The sequence below is a fragment of the Semicossyphus pulcher genome, unplaced genomic scaffold (assembly GCF_022749685.1).
Source record: "Semicossyphus pulcher isolate SPU_LCO1_2020_fin unplaced genomic scaffold, fSemPul1.0.p SCAF_9, whole genome shotgun sequence".
Lineage (NCBI taxonomy): Eukaryota > Metazoa > Chordata > Actinopteri > Labriformes > Labridae > Semicossyphus > Semicossyphus pulcher.
In genome coordinates, this window is record NW_027211770.1 from 20,754,691 (window position 1) to 20,773,567 (window position 18,877).

An 18,877-nucleotide genomic window follows, 5' to 3' on the forward strand; every position below is an offset into this window, starting at 1 on the left:
GACTCCTGTTGAATTCAGTTAGAGCAGTAAAGAGCTTCAGCTGCTGCACAGAGCTCCTCAGCATCTAAGTCCAGAAGGTCTGTGATGCTAAAACTTGTATTTGTTTTAGAAAAGAAAGAGGGTCTCCTACAAGGTTGTCATATTTCCTCTTCTCCTGTGTTTGTTTCAGGTTTTCCAGCGGACCTTTTCCACAGAGGTGTGTCTTCATAAGGATATAAGAGACAGCTCAGCCTGAGAGGCGTCAGTTCCTGCAGTGTTCTTCTGAATATCTTCTATCAAGCAGCAAAGATGGAACGGATGGAGGATGAAAAGGTAAATATAAATGTTATAAAGTTTTTTCTCGCTGCTTGGCCTTCTGGTTTTAATCTGTATTATTTTTCCTATCTTATAACTAATTGCAGTCTCTAAACCCATGATAGGGCTTTATTTTGGTTGAATAATTCCCAGTGTTTCCTGAGGAAGAGTGTCACTCTTTTGCCATTGTTTGCTCCATCCTGAGCTCTAGTCTTGTGCCAAACACCTCCTAATGAATGAGAGCTTGTTATTTACGAGTCACAGGCTGGCAATTCTGTATTTTTCCAATCTGGCGAGGGCAGGAGCAGGCGGTGGGAGCCGAGCACTCCAGGACGTGACTAAGAGAGAAAGAGTGGGAGACAGGGCTCTCGGGTGGCAAGTTTGAACTTGAGCATGTTTTGGCTTCTCGGTTTTTATTTGTGAGGAGGGTTGAAAGAGGAGATGAGGAAATAGTAGCACGATGAAGGGAGAAAGTGAGAACACATATGTAGCACAAAGTAATAAGGCTTGTTCGTAGTGATAACACAGGTTAGTGTAGTTAGTGAAATAGTGAATTTGAATACATTATGTCTCTGACACATATAGAGACTGAAAATGTGCCTACTGTTATGTGCAACCTGCCTGTGGTTTCTCTTTGGAAACACATTGCAAGCTGTTACTTCATGTTCATGGGCGTTTCCAAAGATTTTCGCACAATCAGTGTCGATGTAACCACTACCCAGAAAATGAACATTGGCATGCTCTCCAAAAAGACTTGTGCAAAACCAAAGTGTTTCTTTCTTAAGTTAAATGTGTTTCCTTTCAGAGTTTCCGCATTGAAGAGCTGAAAAGGAGTGCTGCAAAAGTTTATCATAAAAGACACAAGAAAGAGTCAGTGCAACACAGAAAGAACATTAAGGGAAATAGAAAGCTGATATAGGAATTAAAAGTATTTAATTGGCGATAGAAGGGGGCAAAGATTGCTCGATGACATGAATATGGAATATGGTGTAATGTAGAAGGAAAGGAATCTTTTTTTTGATTCCTCCATATGATTATTTATTAAAATCACCAAATTAAGAGCATAAAAACTGAGGTTTAAAGTTCATACTTGGTCTTGGAAACAGCAGATCTAAAACAATCTCACCATTAGGTCCATTTTGCTGCCTGTCCAGAACTTTTAATCATGTCACATGATCTTCATGAGCAATCAGATTTTTACTAATTGTCATGGATTTGTTTGTGTTTACACGTCCGAACTGTCTGAGCTCTTTAAACTCAGTTTAGTACATGTGAGTTGCCAGTATCTGTGTAATGTAATCAGTCATTACTTGCGGTTACATATTGATGCTATCCTTTTTTAGCAGAGTGTCATACAGTTTGTTTCTTTGCAAACACAGAATAATAACAGCATGTTGTTGAAACATGCAGCTGCAGGTATTGAAACACATTAATCTCTCGGCTGCTGATTTAACTCCAACACACGCAAGTATTAAACAAACAAATGCATTAGAGTGACTACGTGTCTGTGCATCCACATGATGCTTCTTACTCAGGCGTCCACTCCCTAATAAGAGACGATGTTAAAGCAAGAGGTGGATTAAACAATGCTATAGCTTTGTCACAGTCTTGCTCAACATCAGCAGGTCGCTGCAGATGCAATAGTTGATTTCACATGCAAATACACAACATTACCACACAACCGCATGCAGTTTTTCTTCATCTAATCTGCTATTGTGTCTCCTTCACCCCGGGGTATCTGACAGGTTACAACTTCAATGAATTTCTTTTTAAAATATCATGTTCATGTAAATGCATTCTGAAGTGTTGGCTCGCTTCCTCTTTTTTTTTCATGTCATTTCTTCTCTTCTTTTTATCATGCACTTGTTTTACTACCAGCTTTTTGTATTTCCTCTTCAGTATCACTTTATCATGTTTGCAGCACTTCCTGCGTCACTGCGTCTGTCACATAACGTCCACGTGACATCAGAGCGTTCAGCTGGTTTTGGTCCTCATTATGAGACAAGGCCGTGATGTCCTACTGAGAAACAAACTGTAGCCTGATTACAGCTGATTATCAATCACTATCTCTGCGTAGTGAAGTATTCTGTTATTTCATCACTGCCTCCTGTGTTACTTCATTCTGACTCATGTAACTTAAAGGGATCCTGATAGAAGCCAGCAGAGATATCATGTACTTCAAACACGCTCTTTAAAGGGAACAAGGAACCTGAAGTTCTCTTTGGAGGAGGAACGAACAGATAGTTTTATTCTGGAGGGGCAATCTTTGAGCTCTTGGATTTCAAAATAAGGGTCCTTCAATGTTTCATGATGTTCGAGCAGTGTCTTATTTTATCTGAGCAGATAGTCGTATCATGTAAAGTTAAAAATGAGGACAGAGCTCATTGTGCTTGTCTTCATACACGTGGCTGTTTTTGACTTGAGTGTGATTACAAAATGTACAGAACAACAGAATAATTAGCTTCATGAATGTTTCACTGATGTTTAACAGGTTCAAACAAGGGTAGACTTAAAAAATACCAGGATTAAACAGCATGATTAAAATGGATTACCCTCCATTAATGGGCCCTTTTTAGGCTTTAGTCATTAACCACTGGACTCTGCATGCAAATAATCACCTTTGCATGCAAGTTCTTCGAAAGTTGATGTATTACAGTACATTTAAAAGAAATGCAGTCACTCGGTTAGTTGGATCATTGAAGTGAAACCTTGATTGGGGATTTCCATTTTTGGCAGGATGCCTGCACATGATAGACTGAGTTCTATAACCTTATTTAAACCGTTTACTCCGCTCAGCTCAGCCAGGCTCGGATACTTTTACATATCACATCTTTCTCTCCCCTGCAGGCCCTGCTGTGTTGGAGATTAATGTCCAGCGTATTAGCTTGTTATTATGAGCTAAGCCAACTTTAATTCTGAAAACCAGCAGGGAAAAACACTCACAATAGGATTCAGTCTTATTCTCTCAGGGTGTCTTTAGCTACTTAGCAGAGAAATACCTCAGAGCTGCAGCAGTTCACGCAGCCAGTGCGGTGTTGTAACGCCTCGCTCTCTCACAGCAATGCTGCGGGTCGCTAATGCAAAGAGCTGAAAACAGGGAGGGAGGGCAGATGTAGAAAGGCTCATTGTGTGTTGTAACAAGTGTCAGTATAAACAACAGGAGCTTTGTAGAGCCAGGAACAGGCCACATCCAACACACACACACACACACACACACACGCACACTGAGGGGGATGATTGTACATAAACTCCATACGCTGATTGTTTGATTCACCGTACATCTCTGTGTTTTTGTCTCCACGCAGCCGAAGAAGAAGGTGACCGCTTACCTTCTCTACTGTGTTTCTACTGCGGTCATCGGCTCCCTTCAGTTTGGCTACAACACCGGGGTCATCAATGCACCTGAGGAGGTGTGTGTGTGTGTTTGCAACATGCTTACCACAAAGCTGAATGCTTGTAATTAATGTTTAATGCTTAATGTCAGTGGGGAAACATTGAAGGGAGGGGGCATAATTCCAGGATTATTTAGAGTTGCAAAACAACATGATTTGTAATTTCCTGACATTGAGTGTGTAATGAATCATTTTAACACCTCATATGTTGTTCTGTGTCTGTGGTTCTGCAAGTCGCCCTTCATGAGTGTTATAATGCTCAATAAGAAGGTTTTCTTGTTCCATTTGTGAGCACAGCTGTGTGACGTCGCACTGCTAAAAGCTATCCTGCCCCCATGTGGCTGTGTCAAGAATTCCCCAAAACACATCAAGCACAAGCTCTGTCACATCTGCTATCCCTTACATTGACACTTTCTTATAAGTTGCCATTTTTAATCCGGCCGCCCTTTTTTCCGTGGTTGTACAGAAACTGCGCGGGTTTTTCCGGAATGTGTCGATAGAGCGGTACGGGGAGCCCTTCAGCCAGGGAACAAACACCATGGTGTGGAGTTTTGCTGTTGCCATCTTCAGTGTGGGAGGGATGATCGGGTCCTTCTCTGTCGGAGCAATGGTCAACAAATTTGGCAGGTGAGAACTTCGATGGTAAGCCGCTTTTCTTTACCATATCACACCAGACGGACATGACTTTCATAGCTCTCTTTCCTCCTCACTAGGCGTAAGTCCATGCTGCTAGTCAACATCCTGGCTGTCGTCGGCGGGGGTCTGATGGGACTGTCGGCTGTGAGTCGATCTTACGAGATCGTCATCGTTGGACGGTTGATCATCGGTGTGTTCTGCGGTCTGTGCACCGGTCTGACCCCCATGTACGTGGGCGAGATCACTCCCACTGCTGTCAGAGGAGCCTTCGGCACGCTGCATCAGCTGGGCGTGGTTGTTGGCATCCTGATTGCTCAGGTACGATGGTGATTTTATTACTATCATTATGTTGTTGATGCTTTTTGTATTCAGTTGAGCAGACGGATGTGGATTTCTTCAGAATAAAATTGATTTAAAGTAAAGGCTTTTGTTGAAGAATTTGAGCGATGTCTGAAGTTTTCTGCCTGTGTGTTTTAGATCTTCGGTCTGGAGGCTCTGCTGGGCTCAGACACTCTGTGGCCTCTGCTGCTGGCTCTGACCATCCTGCCAGCCGTGGTGCAGACCATCATGCTGCCCTTCTGCCCTGAGAGCCCGCGCTACCTGCTCATCGTGCTCAACCAGGAGGAGGAGGCAAGAAAAGGTCAGTTTGAAGAGAGTTTACATTATGTCAACAAGATGGTAACATCAGGTTTTAATGAGAGTAAATTGAAAACGATTTCTGGATTAAAATCATTTTTGCATCATTTTCTTATTTCCTCCTCTCTATTAATCCATCCTTCCTTCTCTCTGTAGCTCTGGTGCGTCTGCGCGGCTGTGAAGATGTCACCGATGACATTCAGGAGATGAAGGAGGAAAAGATGAAGATGGCCTTGGAAAAGAAAGTGACCATCCTTGAACTCTTCCGCTCCCGAAATTACCGTCAACCGATCATTATCGCCATCATCCTCCAGCTCTCCCAGCAGCTGTCTGGCATCAACGCTGTGAGTTCGCATCATGATACATAATGGAGTAGAGTGTTATGGATGTAATTATCAAGTGTCAGCCTTTGAAAAGTGAGAGGGCAATCTTCAAACTTGTCATCTCGTGAATCTTTAAAGGAGCATTCACTGCAATGATACAAATGTTTCTGACAAGCACACGACAAGAGATGCGTCATGGCTGCAGGCGGTGTTAGATTGAGCGGAATAAGTTTAGCCTCTGAGGGTCAATGGAAAGACACAACACAGTGGTATTTAATAGGTATTTTGTTAATGAGGTCATGTAACCCAGCTGACTAAATGTGTTAGCCGTTGCTGCGTCTGACCTGACAATCACAGTTAAGCTGCTGCAGCCTGCGGCTAAAGGCTGCAACATCGACTGAACCCTGACAGACAAATTATCATTCATGAGCTGCACCCCTACCCAGCACAGCAGCTCGTACATAAAGCAACAACTAAGTCTCTGCTGTGTGACCAGAAAAGTTAAAGCTGCACTAATCAAATATTTATGTTACAGAGCATTTTAGCTCCTTTCAGCTCACTGGTTTGGTTTTCTGGCCGACAACACAAATTAAAATCATCTCACCTCTGTAGTTAGAATAATTTAAACGTTTACAGCATCTTTTATTTAGCTAAGATGCTAAACTGTACCCTACCTACCTATCACCAAACAACAGACAAAGTTAGCTACTAGCTAATGAGCGTAACGGAGCAAGCTGCAAAAGAGCTAGATATTTCTGTCAGGAGTTGGTGTTGACCAAAACAGAGCAAAATAGGGAGCAAATATTGTACTAACTTTAGCTTGGTAGACATAAACAGAACCCCAAATAAATGCTAATGCTCTCTGTGTCTGCTGGATGTGTAAATAAGCTAATTTATGCTAACACGTTAGCCTTATCAGCTCTAAAAGGTAATGGTAGTCAGTGCTAGGTTTTAAGCTTGTTTTTTGTCTACAAGCAAGCAAAAAGAATTATGAAATATATATGAATATATGTCATTTTCAACACTACACTCATTTTATTCACACTAGAAGTAACACCTCCTCTTTCTCCCCTGTCAGGTCTTTTACTACTCTACAGGCATATTTAACACAGCTGGTGTCACCCAACCCATCTACGCCACCATAGGAGCCGGAGTTGTCAACACTGTGTTTACTGTCGTCTCTGTAAGTGTCTGACTACTCGTTTGGTGTCTCAATACAAGGCAGGTTTTATCATTATTGGAATATTGATTATCTTGTTTGGACTCCAGCTCTTTCTGGTTGAACGGGCTGGGCGAAGGACGTTGCACCTGATTGGCTTAGCTGGAATGGCTGTCTGTGCCCTCCTTATGACGATCTCGCTGTCTTTGGCGGTGAGTAACGGTTGCATTGATACTCCCCTCCTGTGAGGTTTTGCTTAACAAAATAAAAGTGTCCTAATTTCTGCCTACATCCTCAATCTTTTTGTTTTTCTCTCTGAGCAGAAGACCAACCAGTCCATAAGCTACTTGGCCATAGTGGCTGTGTTCGGCTTCGTTGCCAGTTTTGAAATGGGTCCAGGTCCCATCCCCTGGTTCATCGTGGCGGAGCTCTTCTCCCAGGGGCCCCGACCTGCTGCCATGGCCATCTCTGGTTTCTCCAACTGGACTGCTAACTTCCTGGTTGGTCTGGGCTTCCCAAAACTTGAGGTAAGAAGACATTTTCACAACAACTTCACATGTACAAACAGTTTAAAGTTATCACGCAGCTATAAACATCTTTCCCCTCTTCTCTCAGGAACTGTGCGGTCCCTACGTCTTCATCATCTTCATGGTCCTCCTCATCATGTTCTTTATCTTCACCTTCCTGCGAGTGCCTGAGACCAAAGGAAGGACCTTTGACGACATCGCTCAGGGATTCGCTTCCAGTGCCGGGAAACCCTCCACGTCCCCTGATCCTGAGGCCATGGTCGTGGGTCTGCCGGAGAACAAAGATCCTGTTCCCATGTCGCCTACAGAAAAGGTTCCTATGGTGGATCTTCCTCCTGAGAAGCCCTGAGAGAAGAAGAAAGACTTAGTGAACAACACAGACAACAGGGTTCAGACATAAAGATATTAAAGGAGTTATATTTTATAACTCACAAATGATAAAAGAGCAACAGGGTGTGCTTAGACAAAAGCCAACTCAGTGTATTAACACACGTTTTTTTGTAGTTTTTTAATATATGTTTTAGTGTGCCTTTTTAAATTAAATTGTGTTTTTTTAAGAGAGCCCTGTTACAAAAAGTCTAAAAAATTGTCAGATTCCCAGTAATCCTGCTTAAAACACAGGTCAAACTTAACTGAATTACTACTACTTAATATTTGTTGACATTCCCAGGCCAGCTCCACGCATATTGGCGTATAAGAGGATCAACATATGTTCAGTGTTAAGTCCCAGGTCCTCAGCTACCCCCAGTGTTTAAAGGTTGCAGGATTTGGGGGGTTTATGTATTGAGGTCAAGCCTGAAAAGCCGGTTTTGGAGCCTTGGTTATCTGACCCAAAAAAAAAAAAAAGACTGACTTGTTGTCCTGTCTGCCTGCCTGATGTGCCTTGCTGCGAGGGGGGAGGGAGCCATGTTGCCTTACAGAACAAACATGGAGGAAGTCAGCGAGATTCAAAATACATATATTTAAGCACGTAACTGAAAAGAAATATTTATTCTCATCCTATCGCGCAGCGTCCCCAGAGAGAAGAGGATGTTTGTGTTTGTCTGTTTTTTAAAGTCAGCAGCGTTTGTGCTGATAAATAAGTAACAACAAGGACAGTTTTTTACATTGGTACTGTCTGCATCAAGACATTGTTACTATGAGATTTACATGTAGTCCAGCACTGCCCAGCCTTAACAAAGTCTTGGTTTAGGCTTAAACACAACCTAACCTCTTTTGTTTTATGGTTTTATTGCAGGTTACAGCCGGATTGTCATAAACATGACTTTTATTGTATGCATTACAGCAGTTTGATAAGAAACCTCAGGTGGCTACTTGTGTTACATTGTACTCTCTGCTTCTGACCGTTAATGCATAGAAAATGCATTTATCCATCCCTGTACTTGAAACTGTTTTGACATCAGAACAAAGCAGTAACTTTCATGAAATAAAATATCTTACAATCTACAAAATAGTGTTACATCAAATCAAAAGTGCTTGCCAGTGTTAGAAAGATGTTTGAGGGATGTATTGACACACATTTAAGACTACTGATATTTACATAACAGCACATATAGCAGTCGAAACCAGATATTAGCCATGTGGTGTGGTGATGTTGAATAATAACACTAAATGATTTGCATTTGGTTTGATGGCTAACACACAAAAAAGTCTTTTCATATATATATATGTTTCTAATGATCTGAAATCATGTGTATATACTGTAGAATCTCCACTTGCCGCATCATGATCAATATGACAGTTACAGTTTACATGCTTTTAAGTGTAAGTCAGTGTTTTGTACAGCCGCATCTTCCTCTGGATGTTCGCACTTTTCAGTGTTCTAGCTTAGCACAGTTCTCATTTGCACTTTTGCAGTCTGACTACTTTCACATGATTGCTTATGTTGTGTGTTGCTCTCTTGTAAATATACTGTATGTGTTCGGGTTTGGTTGTTATTTGTTCCTCATTATCCTGTTTCATCTATGTCACATCCACTGATTTTTCTTGCACTCTGGACATACTGTTACTATGTTGAATGTCACTGTGCTGCCTTACTGTAGACAGAAGTGAGAAGAGACTGGCGGTTAAGTGTGTGCAGGAGTCAGAATAGACATGACCTTGACTGTTTTTCTACTATAATGTCCTCTGTTCTCCTGCTGTAATAATATGAGTGACACTTGCTTTGAGAAACTAAAAAGGAAATAAAATGTGCCACCTTTTAAGGGATTGTGTGACTTGTCTGTTTTTCTGTCTGTAATGCCATGAGTCAAAAGCAAGTTTTTTTGTCATGAATGTTTAATGTAACTGCAGTCTGTGCTGAAGTGAAAGTGTGAGAGATTTTGTCTGCTTCCCACTTCTCCACTGTGGCAGCTCCATTCCCTGTTCTGCACCGCAGCAAAACCTCAGTTAGCTGAGCAGTTATACCTTATTTATACAGTCTATGGGTTATACGCTGTAAGGCTAACCAACACTCTTAGACACTGAAATAAAGCCATGAGTATAAAACCAGGGTTATTTTTCTCCATGTGGCTGTGGCTGCTTAATTATGGCACTTGAGGGAAATTAAATCTGATGCCTCTTGTTGGTTTGAAATTCTATAAACACATTTATATATATATTAATTAATGTGTTGTCATTGTTACTACTATATTTTTTATTAAACCATTTTTGATTTGGGTAAGTTTATAATGTAGTGCACAGCATAGGGGTTCGTAACACAGATTTTAACAACTGTGTAACAATTTTTTCATCTTAACTTTATTTTGGAGATTATCATCGTTTTCCAAATTGTCCCAGAATCCTTTGGGAGATGTAAGCAGGAAGTATGATGAGCCATGCATGGAGTAAGCTAGTTAGCTGCAGGCTACGTTACAATGTTGGTTCTGTTTGGTTTATTTATTTACATTTATCTAAATTATATTTTGGCACAAAAATGGCGCCATTAAAAATATGCCGAATTAGCTCTTAACAGCTCCTCTTTGCATTGGACTCGTGAATGTACAGACAACTATGACTTGCATTACTTTGATGCTGAAGAAAAGTTAAATACAGTATGTTCTTCAGGAAAGTCCTTAAAAGGAGCGACTTTGATTCATGAAAGGATTTATGGGCTTTAAAAAGCGGCAGACATCGGCAAGTGTAAGTCCCACTGAAAAATGTGTTTATGTTGTGTTTTGAGGTTGAAGTCTTTTATTTTGTTTTTTCTTAATTAATTGATTACAAAAAGTTTTGCCATTAATTGAAACATTATTTATTTAACTAAAGTTTCAGCTCTCTTCACATAGGGTATTTTATCCATGCTAGCACAGGGGAAAAGTTCACACTAAAAGCACTGAAAATGAATTAATAATTTGTAATTTCCCTCTTAATAACTGGAGGACCAAGATTCATTTCCCTGTGCACTTCACCTCCTGTCCCTCAGCCCCTCGGAGCAAAGAGCCCTGGGTAAAAGGGCCCCCGGCTGGCTGGGAATGGGGCCATCTAATAACTGTGTCAAGCCAATAGGCAACATCTCCCTGTAAGAGTCTGCTGAAGTCTTCCTCATTGCGGTGAACTGGGGCATGAAGTCCATCAACAAGCTGCAGTACTGCGGTCTCACCAGCGAGTGGCGTGCATGGGCCAGAGGGCTGTTGAGCTCCGTGTGTTTTTGTGTGTTAATGTGTGTGTATGACTGCGTGTCTAGATGCTGTCTGGATGAGCAATCGTGTGAGGCGAGGAGTGTGTCTGAGAGACAGAGGGGCGAGGAGAGGAAGGCGGAAGAGGAGGTGAGGGGGGTGTTAGAAGAAGAGGGAGGACACAGCCACATGAAGGATGGAGAGCATCCAAAAAATGTGTCTAAATTATATCCATTTTCCATAAAAGGTAGAACCAAGAGACACCAAGCTCAGGAAAAGGAAGTTGGGCACTCTTACATGCCACAGCTTGAAAAATGCAAGTTAGCACAGTGTTCAGACATGTGAGGGATGCCACAGTTTGTCTGCCAAGCGGCCTTGAAGAAACATGTGCGAGGAATTGGAGGGGAGCTGGAACCGGCATGTCTAGACAGTTGTTTCGGAGACAAGACAAACTTGTTTATTAATTTTTCCACCTCATTCTCCTTCAGTCACTTTGTCTTGTTGACTTTATCTTGCTTCTCTCTCTCTGTGTCTTTGTTTCTCTAAAATATAAAAAACAAATCCCTCTCCCACTCTCCTCCTCTCACCCTTTCTGATTTCTTCCTCTCCCTCGTCGCTGTGACAACAGTGTTTTGTTTACTTCCTTGGCTGGCAGTGTACTTGTTGTATGTGCTGCTCTGTAAATATTTTTCTTCTTCCCTCATCCATTCATCCATCCTCTCTCTCTCCCTCTCCCTCTCTCTCTCTCTCTCTCTCTCTCGCGGATAAAGGGAGCAAACAGACTCCACCCCCTCTCTCACCCCCCTCTCCCTCTCTCTCTCGCTCTTTCACACACACTCACTCTATCTCCCTCTTTCATGCTCTCTCCCTCCCTCTCTCTCTGTCAGTGTCATTCTGTAGTGGAGATGTGGAGTGTCTTTCTGTCTCTCTGTCTGTTTTTCCAGCCTAATTCAGCTGAGGAAGGTAAGAACTAAACTTTTTCTATTCACACTGCACCCTGTGACTGCATGTGCGTGTTTGTGGGGTATGAGCGGGGATGGAGAGTTTTGCACAGCGCTACCATCCCATCATGTGCTCATAATGAGTCCACAAGTGAAGGATGGACTCTTGGTATGCTTCTGTACTAGCGCTCTAAGAATGTGGCTCTCTGGGAATTCTTGGTACTTTGAAAAACGTGTGAAACTGTGGCTCTTGAGGCCGCAGAAACACCTCAAGAAACTCTGATTTGTCACATTTCTGTGGGCTCCAACTCCAGCTTTGGACCCGCTGATTAACCACCACCTTTCCCCCAGCTTAAAACCCCCCTGTATGTTTGTTTTCTTTCATTTACATTGTGTCTGAGTGCATGAGCGTGTGTGTTGATGCTTGTGTGCCGCACATCAGACAGGACTTTGTTGGCATGGAAGTGCCAGGTGCGTGCCGCGGCCTCACAATCTCCCGCAAACAAAAGAATATGGAAATAAGGCCGGAGACAAATGAATAATAAGTTGCATAACCCTTTTTCTCTTTGCCTATTTATTTGGCAACCCCCCCGGCCGCCGTGTCACTCATGATCTCACGGATGTGACAGCCAGGGACCCCCCCCCCCCCCCCCTCGTCTCCAGGGCTCTTGTCATAGTCTCTTTAATGAATGTGTCTGCTCTGCTCTTAACTTTCTATATATGACTGGAAATATTATTAGTTGTTCCGATACCGATATTGATACCGATACTGATACAGTCGGCCTTTGTTACTGCCTATATAACCAATTAGCCTCCCAGAAATCCATTGGTTTAAGCTACATTTTAATGCGCCGATAAACTGTGTGTTGCTAGCAGAGAGTGTTGCAAATTGTTGTTTCCACCAATATTATGTATATGCTTTTATCGCACTAGTATCAGAGGGGTGCTCGGTATCGGCTTAATCAAGTCCAGGTATCTGTATCGGAACAAGTGAGCGAGTCAGTATGAAATGTTCTGTTACATCCGAGTGGGCTGACTTGAGAAACCTGGCGATAATTTGATGACTCAAGCTGCCTTTTCATGTGTGTGTGTGTGTGTGTCATATGCATGTGTATTCTTATAGGTGCATGCGTGCTTTAGCGTCCGCCTATACTTAGCTCCTGCTCCCACATCCTGTCCCCAACACTTTAGAGGGTTTCAGCAGTCAGCACGCAATTACTTCCAAAGGGGTCCAGCTGCACCTGTTCACGCTCATCTCCCATTGGCTTTACTGGCGAGGTTTGTGTGTGTCAGTTATAGTCTATAACAGAGGTAACGTATATGGCGGACTCATGCCACTTTATTAGAGCTGCATTCGTATAACAGATGGCCTGGACTGAGATGAGACAGAACGACGGAGAGGGAGAGAGGGAGGCTGCACGGTGTTACTGGCCCACTGACTCTGTTTGTGTAATTGAAATAGAGCTCCTGTAATACAGTATTAACCCAATAGCATGGTCGTCCATACAAATCCACATGAACTGAAACATCTAGTTATGTCACGGAGGAGGGATTTGTTGTCTGCCCCGGCTTTGATCACAGTAGATTACTTGTTTGTCTGGACTGATTCGTTTACTGTCTGCTTTTTCTATTCTTTGTAGTCTGCTTTTGAAGTGTATCTTTGTATGCAGCCTTATTATCGTCTGTTTTTACACCACAAACTATAGAAGCCTCTCCTTCCTGCTGTCTGGAGTAAAAAAACTAGTTCCCTGCCTCTTTGCATGCAGACAAACTACAGAGCGTGTGAGTGACAGGGCGTTTGATTCATCACTCTCACATGCTGCCTGTGTCAGTGTTGACAAGTTCGCCCACATGCATTGTTGATGTGCGGTTGTTGATGTGACGCCACACGTCGGTCTCCGACAGTTCGATCTCTGTCGAGGATTGCGTGTTCACTTTGGATGAACACACGCTGCTGAAGTGGAGGCCTGTGCAGGAGGCACACCTGATGCCCCTCCAGCGCTTCCCATCATGCTTGAGTGGAGCTGCACTGATGCTCGCTGAGCGATGCAGATCCAGAAATTAACCTTGTATCATTAGTGAGACTAATGTCAGACCCTGAGAAGGAAGTGCAGCCTGATTTCGACCGAAAGCAAAAAGGCCACACAAACTGTGAACTAAAGCGTTAACTAGGAACAAGACGGATTCAAATGTGATTAACTTTTTTTCTCTATCCAACCCTGCAGCTGTAAAAAGTATGCACTTATTTCCCCTGACTATAATATTGTACGTTTTTACTCCACCACACTTGTCTGACAGCTATAATTATTATTATTATTATATTTAGGATTTTAAGAAAAAGACATAATGATCTTAGAAATGCAATGTTTTTTCACAGCTTAAACCGGTGGCTCCTGGTGTTGGCCAAGATTTACTGTAATCAGTTTCTATTTACATCACTAATTACTGATGTCTCATACTAATGAAAAAATTGTATATTTGCTTCCACCTATATTAAGCTGGACATTTTACACTCTCTTGTGGACACAACAGCTGTGTCCCAACTCAGGGGCTGCAATCCTTCTAAGGGTGTATTTGAAAGTCACAGCGGCGCAGCGAAGACTGTCCCATTTCCAAGGCTCCAGCAGATGCGGCTGACAAATGCGTCCTCCTTTTCCCAGGCCACGAAGGATCCATCGGGTGTATCTTTCGCGGCCCAAAGATTCATTCGGCGCCAATTCACGAGATGGCAGACTTTAAGCGGCTAAGAAATACACTTTTAGTTTCAACTCAATCAAATAGCTAGCGAAATGTTACAAAAACACGAAAGAGGCCTTTAAACAAATCATCTTTAGGTTAGGTTAATTTACGCGACTTCAGTTATGCTAGCTAGTTAGCCCACTAGCTACCTGGTGCTAGGTGACAGGAGCTCCGTTTGGCAACGCAAAGGGCGGGAACAGCTGGTGACGCAAACAGGAAATCCTCCGTAGACCAGACCGTCTCATTTCAGTGGTCTACGCAGGCTATATGAATGACTCATCCTCCGTAGCTCGTGTCCTTCAAAGGATGCAGCCCCTGAATTGAGACACAGCTAATATATGATGAAAAACTTTTCTTAACTGCAGCTTCTAGTTTATAAGCAAAATATGATTGTAGCTTTAACTAAGGATCTAAAACATCTAAACACAATAAAACATCAGTCAAAGAGAGAGTTTTATCCTCCCATGAGGTTCTTTCACTCTGATGGAACTACTTTTTCTGCAACTTTTCTGTACTTGGAGATTTCTGCGAAACAATGCAGTGAGCCCTACACATTGTAGTTCTAGAAATTAAAAGCAATAAAAGGGTCAGAATACTCTTCTGGCCCCTGGTTACCTGACACCAGTCTGTATAAACTTGGGGCCACATTCTCACTTTAAGGTCACGGGGGCCGTCTTTCCTGTCGTCTCTGGTTTCAGCTTTAACCGGGCATTAATTAGGCTGATTACTGTCCTTATCCTGGGTGTAATAATCCCCCTTTTCAGGACGAGATAAATTAGAGAAAGTGTGATAAGCAAACAAACGGCGTGCTTGTCACAGCAGGATGGATGCCACTCAGCCCTGAAAAGCTGCCTGCATGTGCACAGAGCTGCAGAGCGAGAGGAATAATGTTCCTGCGGGGAGAGGAGGAAGCAGCATCCCCATCATTGACACGACAACACTTAACTGTGACCAGGAGTTATTTTTAGCAGCGTTTTCACATGTAATGTTCAAAAGCAAGATAATTTTCTCTAGCTGTTGAGAGCACAGTAATGACATTAGGCCACTTTTCCTCAAATGAATCACATATCTGCCATTTGTGATATGAGAGGCTGAAGCCCCGCGGCGGCTGCGAGCCAAGACTCTCTGCTTTGACTCATTCAGAGTCGTGGCAGATAGCGTCGCGGATAATGTGCCTGTGCAGACAGGCAATAAGTCAGAGCCGAACTGTAAGTGAAAGATGAACGCGTGGTATGGACTGCTGTGACGCAGTGGAATGCAGTTTGCAGGGTTAAATTTCATATTAAAGCCGCACTTGGCAGTTTGTGTGTTGGCAGCGGCTGAACAGGGCGAGAGTTTGATTGTTGAAGGCTTCGAGGTTCAGAAATGACACAAGGAGAGAAAACCGATCTCCTCTCAGATTTACATTCCTTCTGCCTTAGTGGCCGTTCAGGGCGGAGGTGGTGATGACAGTGTGTTTGTAGCAGGGTCTGTTTTCGACGGTAGGTCTGGATTCCTTTTAATGGAGAACTTAAAGCTTCTTAGAAGCAACTTTGGTATTTTGATTTCCACTCTGCACACATTTCTTTCCTCCAGTGAACAATTAAGTAGGTGGAGGGACCAACTTCTCTTTGCTGCAGCTCCATTGAGGAGTATTTTTCCACAAGGTTTTATAGCGTTGGTCTCATTAAATACTGCCATGACTGCTTCCTTTGTGACAAATCCGATCCCTCTCAGGCTTAAAACATACAAAGTGTGTCTAAACTGTTTTGAAAGAAGAAGAGTGTGAAGTGTAGCAACACCTGAACAGGCTTAATGAATGGTTTGACACTTTAGAAGTCCTCTTATTTGCATTCTTCGAGAGTTGGATGTTAAGATTGACACTAATCCCACGGCTGTATGCTAAATTTGAAGCCCCAACCCAGGGGTCTTAGCTTAGCTTAGCATAAAGGCTGGAAATGCGAGGAAACAGCTAGCAATATCCTCCAACCAGCACTTTTAAACCCACTAATTGACATGTTGTATTTCTGTTGCTTTATCAAGACTAACAGTATATAACCCACCATACAATCTCAAGTGGTGGTTTTTAACATTTCTATTTGTATACAGATTTAAATAAACAACATGTAGGCTGCTTATTTGTGAGTTTTAAAGGTGCCAATTTTGTTGCTTTTGCAAAGAGCCAGGCTACCTGTTTTATGCCCCCATCTTTATGCTAAGCTAACTGGCGGCAGGTGGTAGCTTCCTATTTAACCAACATGCTTTAACAGTGTTCCTGATCTAAAGATACCAGTGTCCTCCATTGAATCATCCCCCCACACCTTTCCAACTTTCAGCTTCATGATGCTAACCCTCCGAAACAAACAAACAGATTTCACACCAACTTCACAGCGTGATTAGCCAGCCATGCAAAGGTGTGAAAGTAAGCTTGGTTTGAACTTCTCTCAAGCTGCCTTTTTTTATTAGTTACACAACCACTTCTCTCACCTTTCTGTCTTCAACTTAGTGCAACAGCATGGAGGCCTTCCAGGATGCACTGTCTCAAAAAGTGTGTTATATGTGTGATTACCATATTTAAAGGGCCAGCGTGTGAGATTTAGAGGGATCTTTGGGCAGGAAGGGAATATAATATTTAAAGGTATGTTTTCATTAGTGTATAATCACTGTAAAATACAAATTGTTTTCTCGCCTTTGAATTCGATCTTTATATCTACAAAGTGAGCATTGTACATAATTGGAGCCGAAATAGCCCCCTTGATAGGCGCTGCCATCTTGCGCTGGTGTTGCATTTGGAGCCACAGCTGTGCAGTAGAGATTGGTGGATGGAGGCGCTGTAGCCACTTCCGCTAACCAAAACACACACTTACATTACCGAAAAAAACCCAGCAAAGATCCCACACGTCAGTGTGTTTAACAGCAGAACAGCTTCTTTGTGTTGGTCTGAGGTTAACGTTCACAGATATGCAAACTTTAATGACTGTAGTGATTGTTTTAGTTACGTCTCCTCTCGCCAGTTCCTCCTCTACTCTGCTAAGCCGGAACAGATCAGCTGCAGGAGCCGCATTGGTCAACAGAGCTGTCAATCAGCCTTTTTACAGCAAAAAAAATAACTAATTAAAAATAAACGTAAATCAGCATGATAAGAACTAACTATAATGACAGAAACCATGTTTGAGAAACATTTATTTGGCGTGTATTTTGATTTTATAATTTGACTCATATCCCATCACTTAACATGGATTGGCTTCACTTTTAGGGAGCTGTCATGTCGTCCATCTTTTTTAACAGTCTATGGTTTCTATGGTAGCCCAGAATGGCCAAACTAAACCCTTGCTCTAGAGTGGGTCTGTCACAATGCCAGTAATCCTTATCCACTGCTCCTTTATCCTGTATTGTGTCTCCCTCCTCTTCATGATGTTTTGACTTTCCCTTTGCCTTCGGGTGTTGTTTATTTGGACAAGGAGGTCAGACAACACGTCATACCAGCTAGTTTTTTTTTAGCGAAAATTGGGCCCAACTTTTGGCATGAAAGTGTTTTTTCCGAAAATGTCAAACTCTTCCTTTAATATGTAGTTACCCAAAACATTCCACCAGACAATAACCCACCAGACTTATTATTTCGAATGCCAAAGAAGAGTCAGTTTCCGTGCAGCTTCGTCTTCCTACCTGTGCCTGTTGCTGCCTGTCGTCTAACCTGGCTTAAGTTCTGTTTGTTGCAGCTGCACTTTCATTCAACTCAACCGCCAGAGAATTTTTTGATAACCCCCTTTGACATGTGCATGCTTATTTCTGGAATCGCGTTAATCCCCCTTCTTCCCCCACTCCTCCGCCCTCCTCCTGCTCCCTCTCTGTCTTGGCGTATCACTCTCTCGCTGTGGTCGTTTGTAATGATGGTTTGGTGTAGGCCTGTCCTTGACTGACTGTCTGTGGGCGGGAGAATCTGGAGCGTATAAAGAATGGGTGGAGAAGAGTGGACAAAAGACCAAAACATAACCCGACCACTGCTGAGAACGCTTGCAGACACTGTGGGAATTTTTTTGTGGAAATGTGTGTGTTACCTGTTAGCTCAGTGACTCTTTGTACTCTTTGCAGGTGCATTTACTTTGGTGTTGGAGCATATTACAGGCTCACACGCTCACACCTCTCCAGCCTACGTTAATATTAACACAGAAATCCTTTGCTGAATGTCAGCGGGGGCTCCATCGGCTGGTAAAGTAGCCTACATCTGGCGTCAAGGAGGCGTGACATGAACAACGGCACTACACTTAGCGCTGGAGAGTGTCGGCGCATGCATGGCCACACAGAGAGGCAAAGTGTCAGGCAAAGAGGAATGGATGGAGAGAGCGGAGAGAGGGTCGCTCAGCTGAAGTGAAACACTCGAGTGGCAGAGGGGACAGCCGGGAACTAATGCAGGTCACCTCCACACAACAGGAAAGAGCGTCTACACCCACGCTGCGGGAAAAAAAAAGCTGCACATTCATATGCACAAACACAAACCTCTCCTCCTCTTCTCATTCCTGTTTCATAATGCTGCCCTTTTCATCCTATTGTCTCCCCCTTTTAGTATCAAAGCTCTGCCCAAACAAACAGCAGATCGGGCATCAATAATGGAGCGGAGTATCTCCTTATTCAACGTACAGAGATGCCTATTCTAG

At 42.9% G+C, this 18,877-nt stretch overlaps 2 protein-coding genes across 2 annotated transcripts in view; both read left to right on the forward strand.

Annotated features, from left to right (window-relative positions):
• On the forward strand, positions 1 to 9,171 carry slc2a3b (solute carrier family 2 member 3b). The gene is made up of 11 exons (XM_069655598.1): positions 1 to 77; positions 170 to 312; positions 3,600 to 3,704; positions 4,153 to 4,313; positions 4,400 to 4,640; positions 4,800 to 4,962; positions 5,115 to 5,302; positions 6,360 to 6,464; positions 6,551 to 6,652; positions 6,764 to 6,967; positions 7,056 to 9,171. Exons 2-11 carry the CDS (start codon positions 289 to 291, stop codon positions 7,314 to 7,316), a joined length of 1,554 nt encoding a protein of 517 aa, XP_069511699.1. The 5' UTR covers positions 1 to 77; positions 170 to 288; the 3' UTR covers positions 7,317 to 9,171.
• A 2,305-nt stretch (positions 9,172 to 11,476) lies between these two features.
• ephb6 (eph receptor B6) overlaps positions 11,477 to 18,877 on the forward strand; it is a 43,750-nt gene continuing 36,349 nt past the window's right edge. Inside the window, exon 1 of the mRNA XM_069655446.1 lies at positions 11,477 to 11,526. The gene's annotated coding sequence lies outside the window, so the exon portion shown is untranslated. The remainder of the gene's footprint in view (positions 11,527 to 18,877) is intronic.